General features: G+C 41.6%; 1 protein-coding gene across 1 annotated transcript in view; it reads left to right on the plus strand.

Moving 5' to 3' along the window:
* Positions 1–481: 481 nt before the first annotated feature.
* Positions 482–11,676, plus strand: part of VSIG1 (V-set and immunoglobulin domain containing 1) — a 22,272-nt gene continuing 11,077 nt past the window's right edge. Inside the window, exons 1-2 of the mRNA XM_014955011.1 lie at positions 482–530; positions 3,883–4,043. Of these exons, the coding sequence (XP_014810497.1) occupies positions 482–530; positions 3,883–4,043 (210 nt within the window). The remainder of the gene's footprint in view (positions 531–3,882; positions 4,044–11,676) is intronic.

Genomic DNA, 11,676 nt, shown 5'->3' on the forward strand with positions numbered 1-11,676 from the left:
GCTTTAAAATGAAACTGTTCTAACATTATATCCATATGTCCATTTTTAAAAAGAAATTATAGAATTAAAAGGAAATAAAGATTATTCCTTATTCATATTAGGCCTGACTCCACAATCTGGTAATCAGATTGACCGTTAATTAGCTCCACAAATACTTTTCTTGTACTCAGTGGAAGTACTTAGGTAGGCAAATACTGCTGGGGCCTGGTAAAAGTGGGAGAATCTGGGTTTCTCTGATTCAAAGGTTTATTATTAACAAAACCCACATTTACTCAAACCCCACAAAATGGTTTCAACTGAACAGTCACACCACTAGTCGGAGAAAGGCACACACATGATAAAGTAGGAGAATGAAAAAGCTTATTGACGTGTTGATACACAGCTGATAAGGAAAACAAAAAGCCACCTGAAAAAAAAAAGCAGTTGAGTTTTAGTTGAAGTCAGAAGCAGCATCTGGTCTCTTTCCTCTCCTAGTGTCAAGATGTTTGCAACGATGCTGAAGATATTTCCAATCCTAGCCATCCTTACAGGTAAGAATAACAAACTGATTGAAATAGCACTGGAATAAAGGAGCTTGTTGAAATAAGAGAGCAGGTGAACCCGACTGGGAAAGTAGGAGAACATTCAAGCTTTATTTGAGGATGGGCTGAAAACCATGGCTATAATGCTATGCTACTTTGTGGAAATCAGCACGCTGACTAGTCAGAGTTCTTTGCTCAAGAACAGAATTTTAGCTTTGGTAAATTAACACTTTGCTCTAAAGCCAGGAAGAGGCAAAGAGCTCTCATGTAGAGCGTTAGGGTCTTTCAAGCGTTTCAAGGTTAGGTTTCCTTACGCTCAGCTTTTGTCTCCCCTTGATAGCCCTGGGAAATGCTGCTTCAATCCCATCCCACCAAAAATTTTGGGGGATGTTTAACTATAACCATGCAAATAATCCCTGAAGTTAAGTGAGGACATAATACTTTGTAGAATGTAGGAATTACATGGTATATTACAGATTATATATTATTCATGCTTCAAGGACATTTTATTGTGCTAAGCTTTATTTTTAATATATACAGAAGCGGACATTTTAAGTCTAATGATTCACAGAGATGAACAGCCTCTGTATCCACTAAAGAAAATGGAAGTTAGTTTCTACATTTTCTTTTCAAGAAGGAATTATCTGGTTTGGATGCCAGAGAAATATTTTTAATAGTTGCTCCTGGTGTTTCAATGTTATCTCTCTCTCACACACATATACCCCACAGATTTTTGCCTTAGAAATGTAAAGTAATTCAGTGTTACTACCAATACTTTTAAAAACAATGTCCTCTAATTTTAAAATTCAGGATTTCAGACTAGCAGTGTGTCCGTAATGACGGGTGCCACTGACTGGGGGTTTCTGTAGTGGCTAAGTACTTTGGCTTTCAGCAAACTTGGATTTACTTCATGCGTGTTACAAACAGCATGGAATGGTGAAAGTGAGCTATTCCTCATTAAATGCAATGACTTTCTCTGTAGCAAGGAAGCGGTCTTACTGTGACAGTGATAAGGAAAAAACATGGATCAACTAATTTTAATAAATTATAGTCCTGTTCACGCTAGCTTTTTTCACTGAGATACTTCTTACTGATGCACTTTTTTCACTGAAACCAAAAGGCCCTTATGTGTGAAATGGGATTATGAGTTTGAAACCGTAAACAGGGAACTAACTGCAAAGCAAAACTCCCATTGACTTCCGTGATGAGGGATTAGGCTCTGTGGGGCCAGTTTGCTCCATTTGCAGTCAAAAGCTCCATCTTACAATTAGTGATGGCTTTAAACAGCCTTACTGGACAATGCAAGTTTGGTAGGTTTTGGCTTTATATTTTGACTAGAGCAAAGCCTATTTCAACTAAATATATTTCTTCAAAATATACAGCTTCATGGAAACTAGAATGTTTTGTGGAGTTGCTTCAGCTAAAATTAATCTCTTCTGGAAAAGCTTACAACAGCCAGGCTCTGTGGCACTCCTGACTCCAAAACCAGAGAATAATAAAGGAAATATGTGGAGCAGATGAGTGGAAAATTGATATTTTCAGTAGAATGACATTGTGTTGACAGACCGTAGCTTTAATCCAGTGAAGAGCAGAAAATAAATACATGTAAACCTGGAAGTATTATTGTGGCAAGAAACTATCATCCTCTGGCCAACTCTAATTCTTAAGGCTGAGAGCAGTGAACTGAGATATCTAAAATAATATTACATGGCTTTTATATTAGATCTCAGTAAGGATTAAGCTACTGTGAACTCACAGGACAAGAAGGACTTGTGGCCAGCCCTTGGATCCCCTCTTTCCCCAAGGCAGGTTTGACATATTTAGGTCAGTCTCCAGGCATTCCTGCGAGGCTGCCTTTACATATAATGTAAACCTTGCTGTAGTTTAAGCCCGCTAGTTCTCATCTCGGCCACCACCAACACGGGAAGCAGGTTATTCCCTTCTTCCTTGCAGCGAGCTTTTACTATTGAAGCCATCAAACAAGGGAAGAAGAGTTCAGACTCTAGCAGTAGACAGGTTTGCGTATTGCAGCAACTGATGAATCTTACTTACCTAAAAATGTCAAAATAGATTATATTTCTTTAAATAAAATTTTCTCGCATAGGGCTGATAATTTGAGCAAAATACTCTTTTGGTATTACTGGAGGTTCTGCTTAAAGTCTCAAAAGCAGCACCCGAGCATAAGATGCACAGATATTTCATTGCGAATAATATTTTGTATGTTTTGCTTCTATGATTCATATGTGCAATAAGCCCTCATGAAAATTATTATTATTATAGCATTAAGTTCTCACCTTGCCTGTTCTGCACAGAAAGCTTCAAAAGACTTATGCTTCCAATCATATTCAAAAGAAATACATTCTCCTTCAGAATCTTTAGACAGTAGCTTTAAAACTGGACTCAGTGATCCAGCAAAACCCTGAAATTCAGACTTATTTTTCTGACAGCTCTAGCTTTGTTGCCGTACATGACCATTGCTAGTAACTTACATGGAGGACAGAAACACATAAATACTGTAAGATGCTGGTTGATGCCTTTCATTAATATGGCTGTGTAGCCAAACTGATTGGAACATTATGGGAAAGACCTCACAAGTTCCTTTTGCTCCGTTTCTGCTCCGAGCACAACAGAAATGGTTGATCAAGTTGTCACAGAATTTCTCACAACCCACATAATAAAAGCAGTTCCAAAAAGCTTAATTTGACGTTTCCAATGTCAAAGCATTGGAAAAGACAAGCTTCTGCATGTAAGCCCTAAGAAACCTAAACCAAAGCAAAGTAATTAGCAAAAGGAAAATGGAGAAAGGCTGCTGGGCTCCAGCCTGGAGGAACCTGACAGTGTCACCGAGTCCGAGGAGGAACTTAGGAATGTTAGAAGAGACAACACTGTAGGAGATGGTGATCCATGGTAAAGAAGGTCAGACATCTAAAGGAATAACTGAAAAACAAAGAGGTCAAAAAGGGTGTTAAAGAGGACTACAGACAGCTGTGAAGGAGAGTGCAAGGTGTGGCAAGCCCTGCAAGTGCAAAAGAAAGGTTCTGTTTTGCCACAGGCTCTTAGTGAAAAGACAAGACTCTGCAAGTGGGAACAAGTACCTTTTCAGGAATTCTTCTTTTTCAGAACATTATTTGTTTTAAGGGCGCACATATTCTGGGGGGTTTATTTGCTTGTTAGCTTTTACCCACTCCTGGCTTGTTATCACTAAAATTTCCACACAAAGCCCAAGGGAAACTGCACTGAAAATGAGAAAGACTAGACATGTCCTCTGGGTTTCTTCAATAACACAGGGAGCAAGGCACTCCCACATGGCTCCCAGGGTCAGCCCTGGTTGATCTCTCCTCAACACACTTACTGCCCACAGGCCATGTCAGTGGAGTTGTGGTGACCGTCCCTGAGAAGACAGTGAATGTCACTACAGGTGGAAACGCAACCCTCCTCTGCACGTACACGAGTTCTGGACCGCTGGGAGATTTCTTTATTCAGTGGAGCTTTTACAGTGCCAAAGAGATCCAACAGGACATCGTAAGATATTTATTTATTATTAATATGAATTTACATTTAAGATACCCTTAAGTCCTCAAAGATGTTATGTTTGATAGTGTTATCCTCACTACAGAAGAGGGAGGCAAGTAATGTTGGTGTTCCCACCCTAGAGACAAAGGACTGGGGTGCAATGAGATTTAGGGGCAGATGCACAAAGTTACCTAGGCTCCCGGTTCCTACTGGCATGTCTGAACTCCTTTAGAAACTTAGGAGAAGGTACAAAAGGGATTCAGATGCTCAGACAACTTGCTCCAAGTCACATAGGAAGCGTGAAGCGGAGCAAAGACCAGGTGTCCAAAAATCACACAAGCGCTCCAGCCCCTGGACCACCTCCCCTGTCTCTTGTCTGGCAGATATTTCCTGCCATTGTGCAGGCTGCTTTCCTGGTGAGACGCCCTTGCCTATGACAATGTGTCCCCCATTTAAGGGTCAAATGAGAGCTCCTTGACTCATCAGGGGGCTCAGTAAGAGGAGCAGTGCGCAACGATAGGCTACTGGCGCAATGTGTGCAGTGAGTATTTTGGCAGGACTCTGTAGAAATTTGTCATAGCAGGAAATCTGCCACAGCAAACTTGCATTGGTATTTTGCGGCATCCCACGGGTGTCTTTGTGGTAGCAGAACAATTACAGATCAAAGGTAAATGCTCCCTGCCCTTCCTGACACCCCGAGAGGCAGCAGAGCCAGACAGTACCTCCCCCGGGGGTATAACCAGACTGTGGGGTAGGTTGGAGTATCTGCACAGAGGCAGTATTGGGACAGTGAAGGACACTGAGAACTAGCAAGCTGTGTGCTGTAACCACTGCCCAAGCCTCCCATGTGTCCATAAAGACCTTGCAGAGCCCTAGTCTGCCTGGAAGGGGTCAGGGATGGGATGTGTAACTTCCTATTTGTACTCACACAACTGCCCAGGCCTCAAGAGCTATCTATTAATCTTATTTTTTGGTGGGGAAAATAAATGAATCCATGAATCTCACTCCCAGTATAACATGCAGGGTATGAGGTCCCATCACCTCAGTCCCAACAGGTGCTGAGCAACCGGCAACACCTTCCTTTATAAAAAGAAATGCTGATTAGGAGTGTTACTGCATCCTTGAAGATTTTATTTTCCACATCCTAGTGTCAGGCTTGTGCCTGTTAACCCATCAGTCCCTTTCCTCTCCCACATTTTTTTTATCCTGTGGCTAACATTTTTTTTCTAAAAGTTCAATCCTCCTGCCTAGTGTTAAATCTGAGATTCAATGTAAAGTGATTTGTCTTCTTATAAGAGTGTCACAGTCCACACTGATGATATTCTTGTCATGTTCGTCAATTTCCTAGTAGTACTATGTTAGGTTTGCCATTGCTGATAGTGACGTCTTCTATTTGGTTTGCCAATTATAGCAGAAATCGACTATCTGTAATTTACAGAATGTACAGTATGTAACCTATTTGGCATTGAATTTGGCCAGTATGTAACAAATAGCAATTTAACGTAACGCAGAACTGCTCGCCCTCCTGCAGTATATCAAAGCCAGATAACGACTGTATCAGTGCTCAGTACAAACGCTGGGCCCACCCCAAAGTCTGACTCTAGCTGAATGCCAGACCCACACATGCACACCTTGCCTGACTCACTGTATGAACAATTACTCAACCACTCATTCACTTTTTTCAACTCAAAACTATTTCATGTAACGAACAATTAGTCATGAAAGGGTGGTAGTTGCAGGTTGCCTAAGCAAATTTCATATAATTTTAATCCAGTACTTTATATCATAAATTTTAATCACTTGTTCAGGTGGGAAGTACAGCACTGAGACAGGATCAAGCCCATCTCCAGATTGGTTAGATCTCTTTTACTTGCTTCGATTTTCTGTATTGAAAGACAATAAATGCAATACATTTTCTGGTCACAACCAAGAGAAATAAGCAGATTATAGTTGCAACTATTTTAGGGGGAGAGTCAGACAGGTTCAAGAGATCCAGGAGGGGAAAACCATTCGTAAACTGTGACCGACAATGAGAAAATACCCACTGAGGATTATAACCCTAAAATACAGTGGGTGGTTCAGAATAGGCTCCCAAATGTCAGGGAAACCTTATGGACCAATCCCTTCAGCACTCACTCCTGGATTCTGCAGTTCCTGCTGCAGGGAATGGGAAAGCTGGGACGTTAGGCATAAGGACTGTAAGAAATACTACTGGGAAAACTGCATCTGGTTTTCTCCCTATCTGAAACTAATTTCACGGTAAATTCACTTTCACACCACAACACGCCGGCATTTGCAATGGATGATTTGCATTTTCATTAAATAAAGTCAGTTCAATCTGGAAAGGCCACGGGTTAGTGACTAATCCCGTTCTCCTTGAACAGGGAGGTAAAACCCCCTTCGCTGCAGCGCCCGTTCTCCTTGGCTCGCAGGCTCAGCCGGGCTCGGAGGACACCCTTGGCTCCTCTGAGCCTGCGGACGTGCCCGGAGGGGACACGCGTGTGAGGAGCTGCAGGCATTGGGACTGGGGCACTGCTCTTTTTAAAATGCTTTTAGCAACCCACTCAGTCCTGTATTACCTGACCCTCTATCCTTTTACCACAACGACAGCGATACCTTACCATTTTGAACTTGCTCACAATAAAATTAATGATGTTAATGCAAACACTGGGAAGAAAGGACTATGACCGCTTGTGGAAAATACAGTTTAAGAAATTATACAACACAGCTGAACATGAAATTGGATTTTCAACCTTCCTCTGAACCCACAGCAACGTGAGGTTGCTATTTGTGTTTCAGGCTGGTGTTCTCTGAGTTTCAGAAAGGACAGAGTGTCTGAAAGCAGGCGTGTTTCTCTCCTACAAGTTTAAACAAAAAAATAATCTTTCTTTCTACAAACCTGGCTTTGCCCTGGCTGCTTGGCACGTAGCTGAAGTTAAGTTTCAAGTTTTGTTCCAAGTAGGAAATATATGCATGGCAATGGAGGAGATTGCCAGCTTTGGCTTTCATTGTTTAGATTAAAGAATACTAAAATGCAAGTCAAAAATATATTTAATATGCTGGTAAGATGACAAAATCAACTGAATCGAAAAGACTGGCTCCATACCTTACTGAACACCAGAACAGCAGCTTGCATTTTAAGTGGGATGAAATTATTTAATTTTATAAGATATTTAAATTAATCTAAAATGTCATAAACAAACATTTCCTTATAAATAGGATATATTTTTTAAAAAAAATTGCATAAAACACATCTTTTTATCCCATCTGCTACATCCCATTTTAAATATTCCTGACACTCAATGCTAGATGTTTTGATGACCGTGTTATTCACATGGGTAGTATATTCACAATAATGAGATTAAGCAGAGGGGATGTTCTCCATAACAACTATGGGGGAGGGTTAATCTTGATTTTAATAATGTTTTTTTAAATAATTGAGAATATGGCCCTTTCTTTCTACTGTGGTAGCAAATAACAGAGCAAACTGTAGAACATTAGAATTAACTAATGTAAATTTATGTCATTACGATGCCTTATGTCATTAAGATGATCTTTAAATTACTAGATTTTAGAACATAATACATATAATAAGCAGAGATGCCAGAGGTACCCTTTTTAAAAAGAATGTCAGTATTTTGCACTGTCACTTGCATTACGGATTTTGCAGTGTTTTGGGATACACAGGCTCAGGTACAGCCCTGTCTGGAGTGAAATCAGTAAGGTCAGGATCAGGAGACTAGTGCCAGTGTTAATTTAATGCCCCAGAGTATTCAGCAACAGATTTTACCTTGCCTCAAGGTGAGGCAGTGCTGTTCATCAGTTTGAAGACCCGATGCAGATCTGCCTCCCAGCACTGCCTTTGTGAAGCTGCCTGGTGTCTTTTGTTGTTTGTTCTGTTTTCACATCCTGCTCCACGTTGCCCACCTAACCCAGTGCTGGCGCAGGTGCTCGACACTTAAAAGTCACGGCAGTTACACCGGAGAGGATGAAATACCGCAAACGGGCTGTTCAGACAGTATGATGAAAAGGGAAGCAGCAAACAGCGGAATGGCAGGTGTTTGCGGAGCAGTTTTGAAGGCAATAGAGCTATATATAGTGTGCGAATATAGATCTTTCTACTAATTGGAGCCTCACTCTGCTTTTTCCCTGAGAAGTTTCTCCAGTGGAAGCAATTCCCTTCATTTGAACTAAATAAAGTAAATATCAACTCATGGAAAATAGGATGCCATACATATTTTTAACTTTTTCTTCTTACCATTTACCCCTTAGCAACATGTCTTCTTAATGATAAATTTAATTTTTAAATAATAGCTCCCAGCCAAGGATCTTGAGAACTTTCCAACACAAAACTATCTCTATTTTACATACAGACAAACTGAGGCAAACGCTACTTATTCAGCTTGCCCAGGTTAAGAGACTGCATCACAGCCTGGCCTGGTTCAGAAGGTAAAGTCTCAGCTCCTGCTAAGATCCGCATCTGTGCTTCATTTCATGCTCTGAGTCACTTGGCTGGCCTCAGTGTAAAGCACCCAAGTAAATGTTTGAGAGATTGAAGCCTGCTGTTGACTCTGTAGAGGCGAGGCTACAGCCTTGCAAAGCTAAATACAGCTCCTGAACCTGACCAAGGCCACACCTTGAGCCTCCACAGCCCAGGCCACCCACAGCTAAAGTAAGTGGAATTATCAGAGACTGTGTGGCTACGCAAGATATGCCCAGGGCAGAATCCTTGATTGGAATGTTAAATTCACTAGATGAATAAAGGTCATGAATGACTGTTACTTGCAAGGGAAACTGAATTACTGGTAGACTTCTCATGAACTTTTTTTCCTAAAGAAGAGAGAGCTTGAAATATTTGCAACCGGTGACATTGACTAGGCTTTGGTAAAACTACTGATGGGCAGTTGAGAGGGAAAGAGCGTTAACAGCATGTAACAGCAAGAATATCTTCCATTTATTTTATATCTTGGCTTTTACCCTGCCAGAGCCCTGTATTTTCCTTATATCTGTACTACCAAGAAAGTATCACTTAGTGGATAGAGGTAAGGAAGGTTTCACTTACTGTAGACCATACAGAAGAGGAAGATGGCACTGTTCCCTCATGAGAACTCTAGTCATGTCCCTATACCCAGCCTTGCAGAGGCCTGATGAGCCACTTCACACAATCGTCACAGGAGTAAGCAGGCTTGTGTCATGTTGGTCTGGAACAGGGGACAGGGTGGCAGAGCCCAAGGAAGGCAAGAGATGCAAGAAGAGCGATGCAAGCACAACTGTATCTGCTCTTTTCACTCTGAAACCCTGAATTCAGATTACCAGCAGTCGTGATGCCAGCACAACTCTGCTGCCCAGCACAAAGCAAGGCACAGGCATGGGTGCTGGGCTATCATGTGAGAGCCAGGGGCCAGCCAGCCCTAGGGTTCCCATAAAAACTACTGAAAGAACGAATGAGTAGTTCCTGAGACCCCATCGCACACTTTCAGCCACAGACAACCGAGATCAGGCACTGCAGGGGCCGTCAGGGCTGCAAGGGACACTGGTGTGGGAGCAGAGCAGTCTGATCCAGCCCCTGAGGGAAGATGAGCCTGTGAAAAGCACCTCTTGAAGCAGTACAGGAAAATTTCCTGAAAAGGGCCTTTCTGATACATGAGCATTTCTTTTTGCCTAGAAGTGATTTTTTTAAAATTGAGTTTCGTCTAACACTTACTGAGCAGGCACTTAAAAGGAATAGCTTCGTGGGAAGCAGAGGCAACACCTCCAATGCAGAGGAACAGAGACACTGTGACTCCCTGGATGTCACTGGGTTACTGTGGACTGCCTGTGGTTATCTCTGGCACCAGGGTGACAGTCTGCAGAGAGAAGATAAAATAAACCAACACATTGAAGCAGACTACAATGAGAATGCACAGGAAAGTGGAGACAAGTCAAAAATGATCAGGTTGTAGCTGGTGTGTTTGAAGCAAACATTGGACTTCAATCTCAGTTTGCCTAAACTTTAGGTAAAATTTAGAAATAAGATTCTATTGCATATCATTGTTGACAAGGGCTTGAGACACCTTCTGCAAACTGCGCTGAACACAAGGCACCCTGCCCTTGTGAACAGCACTGATGGTATTGATGGGGACCTGTGTAGAGAAGAGGCTCTTTGATTTTGGGGGAACATTTAAAGTCTCATTTAACTCTCAGATCAGCACATTTTTACTCAAATACAGCATTCCCCATGTCACGGTATTCTGAGTATGGATGAAAATTCAGTCAATCATTGTCAAAAGATGGTGTATGTGACAGATGCACGGGGAAGATGTAGCTGGAGACACAAGGTAAGAAAAAAATCCCCACAATCTTAAGGGGAAAAAAAGAAGTAAATAGCTTCTACTACATTTACGCTACTGTGAGGCTTGTAATCATATTTTGGATTAAAATCTTAAAACCAGCACATGACTGAAGATAAGATGAATCAGATGCATCATACAGAATTTTTAACTCACCCTATTTTTTATTGCATTTTTCTCTACCAAAATTATCTTGGATGTAGCTGTTGTTTTTTCCCACAGATATTCTAGGTGGCTGAACTAGCACCTTCAGGAATATTCTGCCCCAAGGGTATCCGAAGGACATGCCCACACACCAGGAGCCTCTGGTGGGAATGTGAGGAATTCTGGGTAGCCCAAATTTGGGACTATAAATTTACATAGCAAAAAAAAAAAAATTCTGGATCTCCTTTCTAGAATATAACAACATTTTGAGATGTGGTGGACACAGAGGGACACTAAGCTGCCTACTGAAACGACTTCCCCTCAGCTGCCAGCTCAGTGTCCCAGCCATAATCCATTCCAAACTCTCTTCGACTGCAGTGGGACTCCTGTCTCACCATGAAGTACAGGGTACAACCCAATGTAAATTGAGGTTTAATAATAACTGCTGAAGAGCGGTTACACCAAATGCACTGAGAAAACACGTTTGTGCTTGATGCACTGCAGAAATTATTCACTAATAGTTCAGCCACAAGAATGACACTGTGAGAATGTGAAAGAGCTGCTCCTCAAGTGTTTTGCACCAGTTAAAAGCTGCTGAATGATTAATCCTCTAAAGGCTTCTGACTCCATCGCTTTCTTTTTCTACTGATGCCCAACTGTGACAAGGGGCTTCTAGTCATTATTAACATGCTCAATTACCCATGCAAGAATCCCAGTAATGCAGGACATAATATCCCTACTACAGTTTGGAAGATCAGAGCGTTGAGAAAAATGTGTGAAAAGAAGCTGTGGATGAAAAAAGGCATTTGGGGCCAGACACACCTCAAAGAAACCAATGCACATGTGAGCATTTGCTCTCTTATCTAGCCGAGTTCAGAATCTGAGCCTTGGGCTTTAATTAACACTTTGAGTGTGTGGCATTTGTTCTCTAATTAGATGGTAAGATGCTGAAGGGAGTGATGAACGTTTTTTCCCCTTGTTGTTATTTTATAAATTCTGTCTGTACTCAGGATTCAAAAAGAGATCATGATCTCAAACCAGTAAAGTTGTTAATATCCTCCTCTGCATTTATTGGTGAGAAAGAGACTTTAACGGATCTTTTTCTAGCAGCTTGAGAAAATGTCAAACAGAAAATGATAAAACAACCCAATGACGGGGGGGGGGGGGGG

Source organism: Calidris pugnax, unplaced genomic scaffold, assembly GCF_001431845.1.
Source record: "Calidris pugnax isolate Ruff unplaced genomic scaffold, ASM143184v1 scaffold38, whole genome shotgun sequence".
Taxonomy (NCBI): Eukaryota; Metazoa; Chordata; class Aves; order Charadriiformes; family Scolopacidae; genus Calidris; species Calidris pugnax.